The sequence below is a fragment of the Rhinichthys klamathensis genome, unplaced genomic scaffold (assembly GCF_029890125.1).
Source record: "Rhinichthys klamathensis goyatoka isolate OS25496 unplaced genomic scaffold, OSU_Roscu_1.1 h1tg000165l_1, whole genome shotgun sequence".
In the NCBI taxonomy this organism is placed as follows: Eukaryota; Metazoa; Chordata; class Actinopteri; order Cypriniformes; family Leuciscidae; genus Rhinichthys; species Rhinichthys klamathensis.
The window spans coordinates 4,177,839-4,198,925 of NW_026606697.1; the positions used below are offsets into that span (position 1 = coordinate 4,177,839).

General features: G+C 36.9%; 1 protein-coding gene across 1 annotated transcript; it reads right to left on the reverse strand.

Annotated features, from left to right (window-relative positions):
* Positions 1-243: 243 nt before the first annotated feature.
* Positions 244-20,422, reverse strand: ndufs2 (NADH:ubiquinone oxidoreductase core subunit S2). The gene is made up of 14 exons (XM_056259279.1): positions 20,258-20,422; positions 18,478-18,581; positions 18,195-18,385; positions 17,448-17,568; positions 17,126-17,238; positions 15,521-15,595; positions 14,717-14,794; positions 14,418-14,503; positions 8,620-8,739; positions 8,003-8,132; positions 5,521-5,616; positions 4,926-5,009; positions 4,140-4,197; positions 244-397 (listed from the first exon to the last, which is right to left on the reverse strand). The coding sequence occupies exons 1-14, from the start codon at positions 20,356-20,358 to the stop codon at positions 360-362; spliced, it is 1,395 nt and encodes a 464-aa protein (XP_056115254.1). The 5' UTR covers positions 20,359-20,422; the 3' UTR covers positions 244-359.
* Positions 20,423-21,087: the final 665 nt, after the last annotated feature.

Consider the following 21,087-nt stretch of genomic DNA (forward strand, 5'->3'; position numbering starts at 1 on the left):
ATGTGATGTGCTTCAGACCGCAGCTCCTTGGAAATGCTGAATCAGTATTTGACCCTATGGCTGCTTTAAAACTGCTTAATTGCATTTTTTCATATATATATATATACACACACATACACAATCTGCAGATTCTACGTCGTGCAAATTTGTACTTTTTCGTTGCACTTGTAATGTGGCCTTTCCTTGTTTGCATGTCACATTAGATAAAAGCAACCACTGAATTTAAAGAAAAAGAAATTGCGCTTTTTCCCAAGTTTTAAAATATTTATTAGGTTTCATAAGCATTTACACAGAGAAATAAGAGGAACTTCTGCCGTAACATCACTAGAATGGATCATCATCAGACACTCAGGGCGTCCTCAACGGTCCACTTCACCAAACACGATGTCCTGAGTGCCTATGGGAAGAGACCACAGGTTGTTTCAGGTCACCATCGTAAGTGTTATTAAACACTGAAGATATTTCTGCAAAAAGTGCTATTTTATTCTTCATCCTATCCCAGTTTAATTTTCAGAAACAATGCATTAAGCATAAGAAAAATGTTAACAGTTTAATACTTGGCTAGAGGAAATGGCGGGCTGAAATAACTGACTGCAATATCCCTTCTACTTCCTCTGTTGACATCACTACTAGCCTCCTTATTTTTCTAATTAATTTTCATTTGTCTGGCTTCCGGTCTCACCCTCTTCCAGTTAGGCCTATGTTTCGCTGCACAGAACAGCTCATTACGCTGCCTGATATCGCAAACTGTTATTTCTTACCATATTATTTTAATGTGGTGTTGTAATTATAAACACACTGGCTTGTAGCGCAAGTCGTTTGACTGTTTACTGCACTTTGTTATTCTAATAAGAAAAAGAAAGGATTTATATATTATGCTGATGATCTTCTACAGTATAATGTAAAACAAAATATATACAATATTGTGACGGTCGTTATTCCCCTATAGCGGCTAATGCATCGGAAGTCGCACATTCACAGGAAACAGCTCACTTCTGCATTGCAAAGTAAAGTGAATGCTTTTAGGATGAAAACTGTTCTTAGTTGCAGATGGACTTTAGATTCACTGAAAATACACGAGTTATGTTTAAAATCAATAATATCACTGCACTGACAACATCTATGAGTTTGTTTTAACTTTAATATGCCATTAACAAGGATATGAAATTGACATGATGAAGGTTTCAAGACATTTGTAACTATATAAATGTTCATTAACTGTGATCTGTTAAGCATTATACAATTATATAAGCAGCATTTCTGACTGTCTGACGGTTTTGTGTGTTCACAGGCATCTAAATAAGCAGGAAGCTCAAAGTGTGGAAAAGCTCAATGGATCATTGAAGTCTTTGGAGAATGACAGAGACGGTAAGCATATCAAATATTTGTGTAAACTCTGTTTATTTGAGAAGTCTGATATAGCAACACTTGGACGGGACTAAAGGCCCGTTCACACCGAGAACTATATTAGCGTGACGTCCACACTAGCTGTTGATATCGGTCTGTTTATTCTAAGCGCGCACTGCAGTTAAGTCGTCTGTCGCTTTAAATGCTCGAGTTAAAGCTGGATGGATTCTGACTGGCTCTCAATGTTTTTATTGGTCATCAGCTGGAAAATATTGTTCTGAAAGTGATTCAAATAATATTGTTTCTCTGTGCCATTATCATTATAGGTGTGGTGTGAACTCTGCTATTCTCTTATATTTAGAACGATTTTTTGAATCATAGTTATCGCCTCAAGACGGGAAGAGGGTTTTTACTATTAGATAAATACTAGGGCTGTCAAAATTAACACGTTAATTAAATAACCAGGGCCTGAATTTCGTTTTGGAAAATGGGGGGGGAAATCCCCCCTTAGATGATTCTCATGGGGGGGATTTTTTTTTTTTGAGGGGGAGAAGGAGGGCATTTTTCCCCCAAAAAAATTATTACATTTATCTTGCCTAAATGTTTGCCCTCATTGCATTTTTACAATGGGGTTGTAAATTTACACAACACAAGGAAGCTTGATTTAAATCGTTTAATTAAATTGAAAAAAGTAGCACAAATAAACACAATAGAATAAAGATACAAATAAAGAGAAAAGTTTTGAATAGGTCTAACACTAGTATTCATATACAAAAACTGAATAAAGTAATCAAATGGAAAATAACACTGGGTAGTATTTTAGTCCTGAATAAATTAAATACATAGGCTATTAATCCTGATTCCTTTAACTTAAAGCCATCTTTTGTTGTTTTGACAACAAAATTGATGACACACACATATGACTGCCGTCACTTTAAGAGCTAGTGCACGGATACTGTGTTCATTATACTGGCATGCGTTTTATGCTTATCCTATGTTTAGAGTATACTCACGAAGACCGCAATATAATCCGCGAAAAATAACTTTTGTTACTGGCCAGCTGTTTTTGAGGCGGATTTTCTATGAATGTGCGCTTGAATGTTTAAACTGGTAAGACTTAAAAAGACGTGCAAATGGTAAACTTCAGTCACGATGCACTGCTGGCCCGATTGTGCAAGTGAATATTCCATCATGTCCCGACTCCTAAACGCGAGTGTGTTTTATCGCCGCAGCGCTTGATGCCTGCCTTGCACAACACATTTTGAGAGAAGAGATAGAAGACGCGGCACCGCTGAACACTCACGCTGTTTGTGAAATTGCGTCTGGAAGATAGTTGTTAAAAGAATGATTTGATTTTATAATCTGTGTGGATTACGATTGCGGGAATTTCCCGCATTATAAATAGGAGACCTGCGGGAATGATTAGAATTATGCGCAATACCCGCAATCCCGTGCCGAAATTTGAGCCCTGATAACGCAAAAAAACTTTTTCTTTCTGTCATTCTTTGGCTGCGCTACAGTATATGATCACGCTATCATTCATTAAGTGCTATTAAACCACTCAAGCGCGATAATGCGCCAAAAAATAACTCAGATCTGTACTGGCGCGCCGTCTGTGAAGCGGCTCTCCGTGGCGTACAAAGGATGCCCAAAAACGCGCACACAGAATGGCGCTTCATACAGAATGCCAGCGCCACATTGAACGGACAAAATTCCCGTAGTCGAGTATCCTCGTTAGCACGGTCTTGAATGAGTTCAAAAGTTTTAGAAAAGAGTTGAGAAAATAATGTGCGTCAGATCCGCGTCATGCAGCCGAATAAACCTGCCGATGTCTGCGATTCATGTTAATCAAAGAACTAAAGACTAAGAGAAAATCACTCACTGCTCTTGACTGAATAACTTTTGTAGCTTTAATAAGGATTAATCGGTAACACTTTACTTGAAGGGGTGTGCATAAGACTGACATGACACCTTCATAATCATGACATGTCCGACAGGTTTTATGGATGTTTATGACAACTGTCATTAAATGTCATTCTCTCAATTATGACATTTTTAATGCAAATATGACATTGTTTGAGACGTAATTGTTATGACAACATGACATAAACCAATACACCATAACCTGTCAGTGTCTTGGTAATGACAACTTGACATTACCAAGACAACCTAAATTGTCGTAAATATGTCATAAACATGATATAGCAGATTAATGATCAAACTTAAGAAAGCACTTAGCTTTATGGATTAACATAACATTAAACTGTCAGGTGGTTGGTTTTGACATTGGCTGTCATAAGGCCATTATAACTGTGTCATGAATATTTTTCTTGACCTCAAGTACAGTGGTACACATTGAATTTGTCATTAAAATGTTATAATGGCCTCATGACAGGCAATGTCAAAACCAACGACCTGACAGTTTAATGTAATGATTATTTAGCTTAAAAAAAGTTATCATCGATTGAGAGCATTATAAATGTTAATGTAATGTCTTTATGTTGTTTCTACAATATCTTAAGAGATTCATTGTGGAAAGTATTACAATAGAGAAATGTATTCAAAACTTTAATGTTAGGTGCGATTAATTAGTTAATTTTATTTAATCGACTGAAAGCACTAATACATGTTTTATTATCATCAACTGTTACTGGCCTTTTATTTAATTTTCATACTTCAAACAAATGTGCAGTTCAGCAACAAATTGATGTGACATGCAAATCTGTATGTACTAAAAAAAGCAGACAGAACTGAGATGTTGAACTAGAAGAGAGTGAAGAACTAGTTCTTACCGATGATTGCCACCACGTCAGCAAGCATGTGTCCTTTAGACATTTTATCTAAACCAGCCTGAGAGAAACAGACCACATCATTTGGTGACATCACAACTCAAACAGGAAAAAGATCAAAACTGCAGTATTTGCAGCTCTTTTTTTTTACATACACTATGTTGTGAACTTTTTCTTCTAAAGTTTAGGAACTCAGAAGCGAAGGAAAAAAATCAAAACTGCAGTATTTGCAGCTTTTTTTTTTTTTTTTACATACACTACTATTCAAAAGTTTGGGGACTCTAATTTGACTATGACTTTTTTTTTTGAAGAAGAAGAAGGAATCGATACTTTGCATTAAATTGACACACAAATGCGGACAATCCTGAAAGACTGAATCATGGCTTCTACAAAATTAAGCAGATTTTGTAAACTGTTTTCAACGTTTATAATAATAAAAAATATTTCTTGAGCAACAAATCAGCATATCAGAATAATTTCTGAAGGATCATGTGACACTGAAGACTGGAGTAATGATGCTGAAAATTCAGCTTTACCATCACGGGAATAAATTACATTAAAAACAATTTATTCAAATAGAACAGTAATTTTAGATTGTAATATTACTGTTTTACTGTATTTTTGATCAAAATGGTCTTAATGATTATAAGGGACTTTTCAAAAACATAAAATATTTTTCTGACCCCAAACTTTTAAATTGTAGTGCATGTTCTTTTAATTATTTACAAAGGATATTTTATAATGTGTATTATTTTTGGTGAGTGCATTAACAATAACTGATTGTATTACCAAGTGAGCAAAGCCAGGTGCCTTGATCTTGCAGCGGTAAGGCCTGCTGGACCCGTCCGACACCAGATACACACCAAACTCACCCTGCAGCACAACACAAACGAGTTCAGGGAAGGGAATTATGGGGAATATAACCATTCTGGGTCTGATTCCTCATTAGTCATTTATGTGCATAAACTGCTATGACTAGTCTTACAAGTTAGACATCAAATTTCTTTCTTTAAGACTGTTCATAACTGTTTTTTAAGTCAGTAAAAACATAGATTGGTCTAATTTGATACCGAAAAGTAAGACTGATTAGCCCTAACTAGTTGTTCATACGAGGTCTTAATCGTAAGAGTCATTTATTCGTGAATCAGACATGCACTGGTTGTGCTGAGTTGCAGCATTGTTGGATTAAAAACAGCACCACAAAAAAATACCTTTACAAAGGACCACAGAGACAATAACTTTAGAAACCCACATTCCCCACATGTGCATGCCGACTTACAAATTCGCCAAAAACCTCACCATACTGGATGAAAAGAGTAAAAACCACTGAACAACAATTTCTCTTGAGAACGGATGGTGTGCAGGTCACTGCTGTCACACTCACCTTTGGGGCCTCCACAGCGGTGTACGTGGCCCCTGGAGGAACCTGGTAGCCTTCGGTGTACAGCTTAAAGTGATGAATGAGAGATTCCATTGACGTCTGCATGAAAACAAAACACATCGCAGGACAAGAGGGACGTTAGTTTACGTTACAGAACATGCAAACGTCCGAAACCCTTTTTCCGAAAGGCGAAGTGTGCTTTTTATGTTATATAATAGAAATGTTTTCTCATATCTTAACGGACCCTTTTCACATTTATGTGGTTTTCAGAAGAGGAAGTCGCCATAGTTGGGTAAACTTCTATAGTAGTGAACAGGAGACGAGACATCCCAAAGACTTTCAAAGAATTTAAGGTCTGGACTCAGAGGTGCCAATTCATGTGTGAAAATGATTCATAATTCCCCCCCCCACAATTTGAGCCAGATTTTTTTGAAATGTCATCCTGGAATATGGCCATGATGAGTCTTCCTACATGGTTGTTTAAGAAATAAAAAGTTACACGCTCCATCAATTAGAGTTAGAAGAACTGTTGCCAAAACATAGAACATGCTAGAAATATAATAATCACTGCAATAACAATCCAATCATAAACTCTTAAGCATTTGTCTATTTAAATCCAAATCGTTATTGCAGTGATTATTATGTTATTTACTGCCAAGGTAATATAACATATTATAGCGTTATAAATGTGTATTACATTTTTTTAAAATTAAAATATGAAAAACTTTACTAGACTTATGATGTCGATAACTGTGTAAATGTAATGCCACGATCTTCATATTTATAGGTAACGCTTCATATTAAGGGTAGACTATTGGAAACTATAGTCTGTGAGCAAATTCAGTTCTTCTTTGAGGAGACTAGTTTACTCTCTGATTTTCAGCATGCATATATCGAGAGGGACACTCAACACAGATGACAGATGATTGCTCAGCTCAGATTGGTGACAATAACAGTACTGTTAGATTTTAGCTCAGCTTTTGATGTATTGGATCATAAATTATTGCTGGACAAACTGTACTTCTCATACTGTACATTGATTAAAAATGTATCTGTCTAATATGAGACAATGTGTATTTTATAATGGAAGTTATTCAGATGTAAAAAAGTTGCAATGTGGTGTGCCGCAAGGAAGTTGTTTAAGACTTTATTTATTGTTTAAGACATTATTATTTTCTGTTTTTACCAATGATCTTTCTCTTGTTTTAAAGTGTGCAAGGACAGTCATGTATGGAGGAATTACAATTAGTTGTAAAGTGGGTATGGAATAATAAGTTGTCTCTAAATTTGACATAAACCAAAAGCATTGTGTTTGGATCAAATTCTAACTTTAAATCCAAACCACAGTTAGATCTGTGTGTAAAGACTATGGCTGTTGACCAGGTGGAGGAAATAAGACCTTTTTGGCGTTATATTAGACAGCAGGCTTAAGTGGTCAAAACAGATACAAAATATGGCAACAGTTATAGGAAGAGGACTGTTAGTCATGAAGAGATGTGCAAAAAAAAATTTACCACAACATTGCATTTCTCACATTGTGCAAACAAAGGTTATTATTTAGAGTCGAGTGCATCAAGTAAAGACTTAAACAGTGCCGCACTTTCAACTGTAATAGTAGGGATAATATACTAAGAATGCATAAAACTTAAGGTTGGCCAATGGTGAAGGATCGGGTGATTATCTCCCTGATTTGTTTTATAAGAAGTATTTCAGTGTCTAGAGTTCCTAATGTCCTGTACTGTCAACTTTTGTATAGTAGTACTAGTCATAATTTTAAAACCAGGCAGGCATCAAAGGGATGTTTTTTACTTCCTGTTTCAAAAACCAATGCAAAACAAGGGACTGAGGAATGAAAATATGGAAAGACTTGCCATCGGATATTACTTTTTTTTTTTTAACATAAAATGAGGTTTAAAAAAATCTTTAAAAGGCGAAATATTACAATAATAAATTGTTGATTTTGATATTGGAATGAATTTTGGGTTTGTATGTTTAATTGAATGGACTTTTATTGTTGTTGAATAATGTAGTTCTGTATTTTTACATGTTGGGAAGAGTAACCACTACCTAGGAAGAGGCTAATGGGGATCCAAGTAAACAAACAAACTACTTTCTTTGACCCCCCCAACATCGTATTTCGATGTCCTTCAGGGGCTAATGTCCATGGAGTATGAAGAGAGAATTATAATTAAGCCATTTAAAGGTTTTGTTTAACACTGTGGTGCTTTAAAACATTGTTTGTTTGAGCATCTCGACAAATAAAAATGGGCTCTACCAATCAATGGCTTGAGTTTGGGGCAAGACTGTATAACTGACCAAAGGAGAATGAGGGGAGTGTTCGGAAAAAACAGTTTGAAAAAGTTGTTTAGTTACATAATTGGTGCAGAAATGACACAATGCACCTTTAAATAAGCTTATCAAATCATTAGGATATCACATTGAACTTGCCATTTGAACATAAGATACATATGCAAACATATCTTACCTTCATCTCAGATCTCTTGGGTGGGGCTATTTTGGCATCATCGACCTTAATCTCTCCAGCAGGCATTTTGTTGAGACTCTGAAGCATGATACGCAGAGACTGCCTCATTTCCTCAACACGGCACAGATATCTGAAAGATAGATAGAGTATTTATTGTCCCATAGGGATAATCATTTTCACACACCCTTTTTTCCATCCATAGCACAGAAATATTACATATGAGGAAACACATAGAAAGTTCATGTTTGTCACTAATAAAATCCAATATAAAAGAAGCATAGGAATACTTGCATCATTTTCTATATTTGAACGCAATACATTTTCAAAACCAATCTGTGATATAACGTTATTTACAGTACAAACTCCTCATGTAAAACGTAATATGAAGTTATATTTCGTCGGATTGTCTCACGTTCTCGCGACATATTTTATCTTTTTGTAAGCGCCACTCCACTCCACATTTCACACGTGATATCATCAGCATATGTGGTGAGAAAGCTAAGCAGAGTCTAAGACCAATTTGTAGCCTGTGGTTTTGCATTTAGATTTCCTGTCATTGAGCTTCCTGAAACTCATAAACCCAATCTAAAACAGAAAACATCGACATGTGTGGTCACCTGTCGTAGCAGTCGCCATTACTTCCAACGGCCACGTCAAACTCCACCTCGTCGTATTTGTCGTATGGTTGACTCTTCCTCAGATCCCATTTAATACCAGAACCTCTGAGCATCACTCCGCTGAAAGAGATCAAGAGCGATTTAAACAATCGTTGTTCAATAGAGTTCAGTTACTGGATACTGTACATCCTCAGTGAACATCAATCAGGCTGCTGTATACAATTAACAACATCACATACACAGATTTTAAAGGGATAGTTCAACCAAATGAATATTCTGTCATCATCAGGCTCAAAACCTGTATGACTTACTAAAACACCAGATATAGTAACAGCTGGGATGTTCAACTTGAAACAATGATGTTATTGTGTAGTCAGGGACAATATTATATAGTATTTCAGCCAAAGGAGGAAGGCCCTCCTAGGGACTTTCTATTATAATATTTCATTGCAAAATTGATGCATTCAGTTCCAAGAAATCTAAATATGACAAATTTATGTGGATGACACGGTCAATTATGCAATGCTGCTCTTTATGTCACACACACACACACACACACACACACACACACACACACACACACACACACACACACACACAAAAACACCCCCTTTAAACTGTAAACTTGAATATTAAACTGTACTGTGTAGTATCAACTGCAGACTTTTCTACTTATGTACTTATTATTATGATTATAATTATAAAACATGGCAATTTATTTTTATCATCATCATTATTATTATGAATAATAAATGTATTAAGATACACTGTGGTCTAAGATTAACATCTCATTAACATACAGTGCTGCACTTGACTTGTGGGTGATTTTTCACATCACTTGAGCCATGATGATGAATAATCTCACCATACAAAGATTTAATCGAAATGCCTTATAACCCTCAGGTTGTGTTCAAAACCTTATAACACTTGTGGTGTTCCCGGTCAAACATTACTGGCCTATAAAAAATAGCTTATAAATCACTTGTTATGCTATATTATTTATCACCCAATATTGGATTCAATCTTTTTGTCAACTTGTTTTCTTTCAATTAGGACTGGTTTTGTATTTCTATTTGCATCTGATTAATCGTAGGCCTCATTTATCTGAGAGTAGGCATCTAATCAGGGTACCCCCAGGATCCTCCAACTTAAATTCAAGGCTTTTAAGACCTTTTTAATACCATTTCAAATGAAATTCAATGACAACTTTGTACCTATTCCGACAGAAGTATGAGGGGAAAATGTCAAATCTGTAGAAATTTTAAACCCTAGAAAATAATTATGTAAAAGTATGGTACTTAAATTAAATAAAACATTTTATTTAAATGATCAGACATATTTAATACGTACGCAACAGCATTGTAGCGCGTGTGCACGTGTGTGTAGGCCTATTCTCATTACACCAGGGCTGCCAACTTTTGAGTTTAGCTTGCATCACAGACAATAAGTGTAGGCTATTGTGATTAAAATATTTGGTAGCCTAACTAAACAATTTTATTTAGTTTAGTGACAGCATGGTGCAATAGGCTACTGCTTTTATTTTTGCTTGATACAAATTTTACAATTTCAATTTAATTGTTGTGGTTTTATTCCGATCTTGATTTAATTTGGATACATATTAGGTACAGTAGATGTTAATTTTACTCAAGAAAGAAAATCTCACCTAATGCTGTAAACATAGGCTACAGAGAGCCCTGTCAGCTGGTATTATTAATGGCTAAAAAAAATTTAAATAGGCCTAATGCGGTTTTTATTTCAACAACAACTTTATAATATTTTAATGATAAGTAAAAAATATAATAAATATGTAATATAGTGCACATATTAAGCAAAATACTCATTTATACTAATACTAAACATATTCTAAAATACAAATTTTTCTAGCCAACTTACGTGTTATGGTCATTAAATGGCTTTCCTGAGGTAGATGTAACGTTATGTGACACTGAATTGTAGGGCTGGGTAAAAAATATCGATTTCTTGATATTAATCGATTCTCATTTTTACGAACCGATATCGATTCTTAAATCTCAAGAATCGATTAGTCCTCCTGTTTTCATTTGATGAATGAATGGAACATTGTAGCTCTCATCCCATCCAATAAATCGCAATAATCTTTGTGCTTTGTAACTATTGATACTAAATAAAGTCTCAAATTACGTCCATTTTCTTACGAAATTCAAAAACATAAATACCGTTTTGGCGCTGTGGCGTGAGATCGCTCTGGCTCAGCTCAGCTCAAGAGAAGCAGCAGCGCGGAGCGCACATGATCTCCTCTTCTGCCTTAATAATACCAGTTACAGCGCGAAATAAACATGAATGAACGTCTGAAAGTGTGCTAAAAGATAGAGTACAACTTATCGAAATCCGTATCATGTCACATGGAATCGCTCAATCAGTGTTCACCGTGGAAAGACGTCAGTAAAACAACTTGTAAACATCATGTAACGTCACTTTTCCCTCAGAAAAACCATATGTGACCATAAACTCGTTAGTCAGCTAGAAAAATTAACTCTAAAGAGGAGCATTTTGCTAAATATATGCACCATATTACATATTCATTATAATTTTTAATGTTCTTCGATATTTGTATGTTTGAATAAATCTGGCAAGTTTTTATGACAGCCACCATTTAAATGTTTATATTTCATATAACTTTATTATTATATAAATAAAAGTGTAATTTAAGTGTTTGTATAGCTACAAATCAGGTAATTTTTACCTTCAGATTATAGTAGGCTAGTGAACCCTAGTAGGCTACAACTGACTCCCATAGTTTACAGCATTAGTTAAGAGATTTGTTTTCCTTGAGAAAATTTGCCATGTTTTGTACCTGATATCCAAAATAATCAATATTGAATCGAAATCGAATTGTGAAATTTGTGTCAATACCCAGCCCTACTGTAGTCACTCCAGCTGACTATTATTGACCTCTTTCTGCGGTTGAAAAACACTGATTGGTCGATATTATGTATGAGGCATTTACATTTCGATAAGTTGTACTATATCTTTCAACACACACCTATTGATCATTTGTGTTTATTTACTACTAACTAGTAGGCTAGTAAATAGAGATGATCGGTTCGTGTGCTGTCACATTTAAAAGCGCCAAAACGGTTGCCTATTTATTGTTTGAATTTCATAATAAAATTGACAGAATCTGAGAGCTGAGAATTTGTTTCATATCAAAAGGAACCAGCTCTGTCTTGTCTATCGGTGTCAGTGTCGTCTTTGCTTCGCAATTCTTCTCTGCGTGAGAAAATGGATGTGGCGTGAGTGTGTGAAAAGGGTCAATTGTGTGAGTCTCATGCTGAATACGCATGAGAGTTGGCAGCTCTGTAACACATTTGATTTAAAGGGATACTCCACCCAAAAATGAAAATTCTGTCATCATTTACTCGCCCTCAAGTTGTTGCAAACCTGTATGAGTTTCTTTCTTCTGCTGAACTCAAAGGAAGACATTTTGAAGAACGATTGGTACTTCGGCACCATTGACTTCCATAGTATTTTTTTTTTTTACTATGGAAGTCAATGGTGCCAAACAACTGTTTGGTTCCAATCATTCTTCAAAATATCTTCCTTTGAGTTCAGCAGAAGAAAGAAACTTTGCAACAACTTGAGGGTGAGTAAATGATGACAGAATTTTTGGGTTGAGTATCCCTTTAAATAGATTTGAACTTGAAGACTACACCCTTTGCAGCTCTGCTGCCTTGGTTGCAATTTTGGCGAGCACGAGCAGTACTACACGCTGTGTGTTTGGGACCCTTCATATGGGAGTCCAGGGCCGTAAAACCCATCGTCGCCAGCTTAAAAGATTTTCGGCACCAACAGCAATAGGCCACGCGGTCATTACCTGCCACAGGCTTGACCCAAACGTAATTCTGATTCTGTGGCCACAGCGGATTAAACCGACACTTTCCCATTTCAGACGACAAACTAGGCTAGGCTACGTAGTAGTAGGCTACTATCTTGTTCTGTACCTCACTTGCCTAGTAACCATAGTATCGGGTGTGCACACTTTCTGCTATGACGTGGAGCGCGAGGTGCACTCAACGTTACGCTGCATGACCCTACATTAGTAACAGGTAATTTTGTTACGGTATGAACGTACTCCTAGGAAAGGCAAAAAAAATATATAAGACCATTGTAACAAAATCCAAGACTTTTAAGGCCTTAATTTGAGATTATCAAATTAAAGACTTTATTTTAAGGCATTATTTTTGAATAACTTTGGAAATATTAAATAAAATATGAAAACAATTTGCACTGTTAATCACACCAGTCTACTTTAATATTTCACCAGGAAGTTTGTTTTGAAATGCTTTTATTTTGTAAAAAATGGCAGTGTCACACCTGTGGTGTTCCCAGTCAAAAATGACCGGCCTACAAAAAAAAGCTTATAAATCACTTGTTATGCTATATTATCACCCAATATTGGATTCAATCTTTTTGTCAACTTGTTCTCTTTCAATTAGTACTGGTTTTATATTTCTATTTGTATCTGATTCATCGTAGGCCTCATTTATCTGAGAGTAGGCATCTCATTTTTTTTGTAAAAAAAAGCATTATTTATAAATAATTTTCACAATAAGGCGAGACACTACAGGTGAATTTTTTAAACTAGCAGATATCACCATGAAACTTTCCCAGTTGATTACCTACATTAAGATGAGAAAAAAAAATGTATTACAGGTTTTCTGTAATTTAATGTTTAAATATGCAAATTATGCATTATCTAATTAAATATGCGCTAATTTGCATATATTAAAAAAAAAATGAAATCTGAGTATTGGATAAAGCCAGGTTCAAAATTATTTTTTCAATGTGTTCACATTAGATGGGGAAAAATTACAGAGGGATTTATGGATATCTACTTGTTATCCTGTAAATCAGAATATACTGTCAATAGCCTTAAAAAAATGATTTTTGCCATGTTTTTTGGAATAAAATGTTATATAAATCAGGCTAGGAATAATATATTTACAAATCCCTCAGTAAATGTCTTCATAATATAACTAGGTACAAGACTGGAAAGGGTGTATATAGGTGCTACTTGCGCATTTGCGCCCTTTAACTTTCACGATTGGTTGCTGATAAAAAGGAAATGACCATATTTGGATGCGACAGCATTGTACAGGAGAGAGAGAGAGAGAGCTTTCTAGCGGTGTGTGTGATGACAGGGTGCAGACAGCGATCGCAGAGCAGCGGGATGATTTAGATAGTCAACTTTTGATGAATTTATGAGAAATCTACAGACGCAAACAGACAAAGTGTCGTAAAATAAAGACCTAAATGTGTCATTTAGACAAAAAAAAAACAATGTTTTTGCCGGCCGTGTCTCGCCTTAAATAAAATATTTACACACTCGTCTACTTTAATGTTTCACCAGGAAGTTTGGTTTGAAAAACTTTTATTTTGTACAAAATGGCACAAAATTATACTTGTGGTGTTCCCGGTCAAAAATGTACCCTAAAAACCCTCCCTAAAAAAGTATGAAAATTGTCCAAAAAAAAACATTTGAGGAGTAGTTATACCCTTTGTGAAAAAAGTCACTAAGTTTCAGTCCAATGCGATAACATTAACTAGCATTTTCGGGAAAAATAATTTTCTCTGGGTCAAAATTACCCGAACACAAATTACTTTGCTTCTGTTCCTGTTTGTGTTTGTGTTCGATTTATAAATAAATTGGTCTGTCTCCATTACTTACCGTCAGCTCATCTACTATAGTAACTTCTGTGTATGCAGGTGAGAGAGAGTGAGACACTTCAGATTGACTTCATAATAATACACAGTTTTACCTGAAGCCGCAATTGAGTGCATCCTCTGCCCCAATAACACCAATGCCAACAGTTCTGTTCTTCCAGATACGATTATTGGTCAGCATCTGAAACAATAACGGCAGGTTAATTATTTTAGAAACTCCATATAATTACTGCCAATCAAATGAAATCATTGCATTGTGAAAAGAAACATTAATCTACATGCTCAGTAAGACAAATATCACATTTTAGAGATATATTTATGTATTTATATATTTAGAGATGCTACTAACTAGCACTTTTCTTGAGTAAAACCGGTTATATTTCGGTGCACATACCTCCTCAAGTTCATCAATGCGAATGGAGAAATTCTTGCACCATTCATAGATGTCGTCCATGAGACCAAGAGGCAAGTCCTGCAAGAAAAGTGATCAGCAGCTTGAGCCAGACAAGTTATAACATTTCAGTATAACCAGAAAAGATAAGGATTAGCATGACATTAGCTGTGTTTCCATCCAAAGTTGCGAATTTGACTTGTGCTCAAAATTGGAATATCGAATAAACATTTGCGAATACGGCACAAGAACAAAAAAAATTGTCACTAACTGGAAAAGTGGCACAAAATATCTGTAATAAAAATGGAAGTTCATAAATGACTTGCGCCCCAGAGCCCGCAGACGAAACGCAATAAACGCTGTCATTGTTCTCTTTCGTTCGGAGGATAATACCTTGTGTTTGGGAACACAATCGCGTGAGACGCTTCTAATTAAACCCAACCATTTTGAAGACTGATTTTGTCTCAGGCCTTTCAGAATGATCAAACCAAGATTTGAGATGCTGTGCGATGAAACTGATCCATTGGATAGTCCAGTTATCCAATCACATCCACTGTTAAAGCAAAGTCGCTTGAGTTTTTTTTTTTTGGTGCATCGAGAGATTTATACGGTAAATGTGTCTCCATTGTAATTTATGCGTATGTCCTCTTATGGTGATAAAAGATTATGCGCCTCAATTGAGCGCACAAGTTTTTTTATGCTCATTTTTTAGAATTCATGTGAATCTTGGCATCTTTTTAGGCGATATCCCAAAATTAGCATAAAAATAAGTGGATGGAAACATGGCTAATGTTCATCAAACTGTACCTGATGAACTCCACCGGGTCTGACGTATGCAGCGTGCATCCTGGCTCCAGACACTCTCTCATAGAACTCAAACATCTGCAAGATACCAACAAACAGACAATTAAATGGTAACTAGGTTCCACACAATCAAACAACAGCTTAGTATCATCTTGTATAGGGCTGAAAATAAAGATTATTTGTTGATTAATCAGATTTAAACCAGCCAGGATTTATTTTTTAGTGTTTTATTTTAAAAAGAGAAAGTTATTACATCCTCCCCAATGTTGTCCTCCAGTGTGAAAACTGAAGAATTTATATATGTAGGCTATGCTATACATTATGTGAAAAATGTATATTAAAATATACACAGATGAGTCAAAACATTATGACCACCCGCCTAATGGTCTGCTGTTGGTCGTTTGGCGACCCGTGGACTCTACGAAACCCCTGAAGGTGTCCTGTGGTGTCTTACATCAAGACATTAGCAGCAGATCCTTCAAGTCCTGTGGGTTGCGAGGTGAAGCCGCCGTGGATCAAACTTGTTGGTCCAGCACATCTCACAGATGCTCAGTCGGATTGAGATCTGGGGAGTTTGGAGGCCGAGCAACACCTTGAACTCCTCATCATGTTCCTCAAACCATTCCTGAACAATGTGTGCCGTGTGGCAGGTGCTTTATCCTGCTGAAAGAGCCACTTCCACCAGGGAACGCCAGTGTCATGAAGGGATGTTTTGTGTCCACATGAATGGCTGGACCCAGGGTTTCCCAGATCATCACACTCCCTCCACCGGCTTGACGTCGTCCCACAGTGATCCTAGTGCCGTCACTTGCCAAGGTAAACGGCGCACATGCACACGGCTGTCTACGTGATGTACTAGAAAACAGGACCTTCTTCCACAGCTCCACGGTCCAGTTCCGACGCACACGTGCCCATTGTCGGCGCTTTCGACGGTGGACATGGGTCATCATAGACACTCTGATTGGTCTGCGGCTACAGTGGCTTTCTCCCATAACCATCATTAAAATGTCGTGTGACTTGTGCCACAGTAGACCTTCTGTTGGCTCAGTCGAGACGGGATATAGCCTTCGTTGCCCTTGTGCATCGATTAGCCTTGGGTTCCCAACACCCTGTCGCTGTTTGTGGTTTGTCCCTCCTTGGACACTGTTGGTAAATTCTCACCACTGCTGACCAGGAGCGAACCTTGCCGTTTCAGAGATACTCTGACCCAGTCGCCTTGCCATAACAATTTGGCCCTTGTCAAAGTCGCTCAGATTTATATTCCTGCCCATTTCTCCTGCATCCAACATGTTGATTATGAGAGCTGATTGTTTGTTTCCCATCTAATCTACCCAGACCTTAATATGTGGCCTTGTTAGAAGATGATCAACAATATTCGCTTCACCTGTGACTGCTCATAATGTTTTGGCTCATCAGAGTAAACATTACATTCGAAACCAATAAAGTCAGACAAAAACGTATCTTTCTATTGTAATTATATTCATTTATACCCCATTACAACATTTGCTTTAAAGTTACTGTTCTCAGGAAAATATCATTTTAAACGCATTTAATGTCCAACAAAATGCATATTTACCTTTCTGTAAAAAAACAAATAAATGTATTTACCTTCTCTCTCTCCTCAAACAACCAGAAGAAGGGAGTCATGGCACCGATGTCAAGGGCGTGGGTGGTGACGCCCATGATGTGGTTCAGGATACGGGTCATCTCTCCATACAGCACTGCAGAGGCCATATAACACATTTATGCAGCTGATATAACCAATCAGACACATTCAAAAACAATCAATGCAAACTCAATTCCTCGTGGAACTGCGACATCGTTTATGCACATTTTTGGGGATTTCTTTTAGCAAAATGAACTGGGTTAAATCTCGTTTGGATTAATGAATGCAAACCAGATTGAAAGCGTTCTAGTTTCTGTTCCTCACCTCTGATCCACTGTGCACGGGGCGGAGCCTGGATGTTAAGAAGCTTTTCCACAGCTAGAGAATATGCCTGCTCATTACACATCATGGACACATAGTCAAGCCTGTCGAAGTATGGAAGTGCCTGCAGCAACACAAACACACAAGACAGCATTACAGCCAATAATACTCGATCACAGACATCATAAAGCATCATAAATCACAGCTTATTAATGACTTATAACACAGCCAAAAGTTTGTGACGTACAGCATAACATTTCTATAATTTGAGTCCAACAGACAGTTTTATCCAAAGTGACTTATATTGCATTAAAGATATACATTTGATCAATAAAGCGCCATGATGTGGATCCCACTTTATATAAAGAGCTGGGCAATAATATAGCTACATTTTGCAAAAAAATAAAATCTCTTTCCATGAATTAAGTGGCTGTGTCTATTTATGTTACAGAGGAAGAAGTAGGGGTGGGAATCACCAGAGGCCCCAAGATAGGATATCATCACGATTCTTATGCCACGATGTGATACTATTGCGATTTCAAACACTTTGTGATATGCTGATTATTGCAAATGCCCCAAAATGAAAAACTTCTTTGCGTATTTTACTAATACGCAAATCTAATAAGACAAAGTTCATTTCACATCTTCATATCAATATCCTTCTTCAATATTTTCTTCCTTATATTTTAGAATATAAATTTCATATTTGCACACTGAATTAAGCAGTTGATAATATAGTGTCTTAAGTACCTGTAAATACGTCTTGTACTCAATGAGTTTCTCTGTGCCGCGGTGCAGGAGGCCGATGTGAGGGTCGCACTTCTTCACCGACTCTCCGCTGAGCTCCAACACCAGACGCAGCACTCCATGAGCCGCCGGGTGCTGAGGCCCGAAGTTGATGGTGAGGTTGGACACCTCCTTCTCTACTGGTGGGTCCTTATCTGAAAGAGATGAAGATCTTTTCAATATTGTGGTTGGCCTTATAATGGTGATAGTGTAAATACGGAAGTCACTATGCCAAAATCAAACCAACCGTTCCAAGGTGGAGGAACCCACTTCTCAGTGATGGCACTGGGGTACATCACAGCTCCAGCGTACTGCTCTGCCCACTCCACATCTGGCTGCCATTGCTTCTGCCTGGACAGACAGGAAACACACATTAGTTGAGTCCCAAATGACACACTATACACTATGTACGGTAACACTGTATTTGACAATGTCATTGATACATATGTTACATGAAGTTACTAAAGTAATAACTATAAATTATGCATAATTACATGCGACTAACCCTATAGTAAGTACATGTAGTTACTTAATATTACTCAGTACTTAAATGTATAAGTACAGTGTAACAAAGATACCTAAAAAAAATGGGTAACACTTTGTTACAGTGTCCTTGTTACATATACTTGCCATAGTAATAACAGTAAATTATGCATAATTACATGCAACTAACCCTAAACCTACCCTAACCCTAAGTACATGTAGTAGCTTAATATTACTCAGTACTTAAATATATAATTACACTGTAACAATGACACCTTAAAAAAAAAAGTGTAACCAAAAATTGTAACCCTATGTACCCGACCATGTAGTGTACGAACTTTATAAGGTTATTTTGTCATTCCACAAATACTACAATTTATACTACAAAACGGCATAGAATAGTGCATAAGTAGGCAAACACTGATTTTTTATTGACTTGCACACATAATGCACAGAAGTATACACTCAAACTTCAAGAACAAGAATTGCGAGTTTACAAATTTCAAGGTGTCAGCATTTACACAGTGGCCTCATTATGTATTTGTAAGCCACACTTATAAGTTATGAATTTTCAAATGCCATAAAACTAATCATTTTTAAAGTCGCCATGAAACGGGAAGTTGTGAGTCTTTTCTTCTATATCGTGACACATCCGAGTAAAACAACTTCTAGAACAAGGAAAAAAAAGTAGGGCGGGACTTTTGTCAATTATGAATTAATTGGATTGTTGTGGTTTGCTATTGGCCGATCTCATGTGAGTGACAGGTCGTCCCACCCTCATGTCTGTAAACGCATCAGAGAAGTCATTTTGATTAAAGATTACAAGGGCACATGAAGAAAGATTATGTGCACGGATAAATCATGCAATATTCCACAAAAAAACCCCAAATAATAATAATTTTGATTTCTCTTTAAAAAAGTGCCCAAAACTTTGTCTTCATTTTGAACTATATTAATCGTTTAAAAACTAAAACAACGACAACAAAACACATTTGACTGAAATGTTTTACTGGAAAACGGTGCTTGTGCTTTTCCCCCCTCAAAAATAAATGCCATTTGGCTTGATGTTTTGTTATCTAATACAATGACATTCAAACAGTGTGATGTGTGGCTTCAGTACTTTTTGTAGGCCACCTTTTCTACAGATATTAAGATGTTTGCGTTGTCGGACATTTCAAAACATAAAGCAAAGCAGATGTACAAGTAATTGGGGAAAAAAGACGACGCAATCTTAAATCCATGTTTTAAACTACGAGTTGTTTGTTTACTGCTCATGTTTCATCTCCACCGGCTAACGTTACATGCTCATTTTCAGCAATTAATCAAAACTTTGGCGGAGGGGGGAAATGACAATCAAACGGTGTCATGCAATAATAAGAATTAACAGGTACAGTTTAGTAACATTGTACATTTCCATGCTTGACAGAAACTCGAAGTCGCAGAAACACTGGTTATCTAATCCTGATAACATTGGCAGAAGCAAGCCGCTATCTAACGAAACCACTGCTTAAATTTCACGGTACTGGTAACAATAATGTGAATACCTCTTCTGAAGCAGAGCACAGGCTGGAGTGCTGAGGTTACTGTTTAAAATGACTGAAGGACGTCCGAGTCTGGAGAGCGACCTCAGCATTGTCGCCGCCATCTTCCCTGCTGTCAGCAAGTCAGCAACCGGCTGTTTCTGCGCTGATCTCGTAACGGAGGATAGTTTTACTGCGGCTCTGTCGCCATCTGCCGGCGGGAGGGTTAAAGCTGTAGGTTCAGTGCGCATTATTATAACTACGCACAAATGCCACTAGGTGTCCGTCGACTCTGTAGTTATAGTTGTATGGATACATGGAAATGCAGATGTGGAATTTAAAAGTATTTGTTGTGAATTGTTTGCCATCCTCTTTCTGAAGAATCGTTGAAACCGCATTGTCGGAGTCAGACACGAGAACCGAACCAATTCGATTCTTAAGCGAATCGTTCTTTTGAGTCGGTTGCTTTCAATGAATTTGACCAGGGGTGTGCTGTCCAATCCTGCTCCAGAGAGGGTCACTGTTGTCCTGCAGTTCAACTAGCTTACTAGGCATACTAGAGACTTCAAGGCAGGTGTGTTGAGGCAAATTGGAGCTAAACTCTGGACACTGAGGCCAGTCCACCCCCTGAAATAGGCAAATCGAACTGACTGATTCGTTAACGAATCGACTCTTGCGCTCAATTCACGAACTAAAAGATCCAATCACTGTACAGTTACAGTAGGCCTACAGCTACTGTCTGTGTGGTATACATAGTATTATCATGATATGGTACATTTTAATAATTTATGTTAGTGATATTTGTAGTTATTTTTCCAGATATGATGTAATTGTTGATATAATATTTATAGCAG

Coding starts and splice junctions, on each gene's coding strand:
- ndufs2 (XM_056259279.1), bottom strand. CDS start 20,358: ATGGCGGCGACAATGCTGAGGTCGCTCTCCAGACTCGGACGTCCTTCA. Junction 8,133..8,619: donor AATGGCGACTGCTACGACAG/GTGACCACACAT, acceptor TCTATCTTTCAG/ATATCTGTGCCGTGTTGAGG. Junction 4,198..4,925: donor CACCTGGCTTTGCTCACTTG/GTAATACAATCA, acceptor TGTTTCTCTCAG/GCTGGTTTAGATAAAATGTC.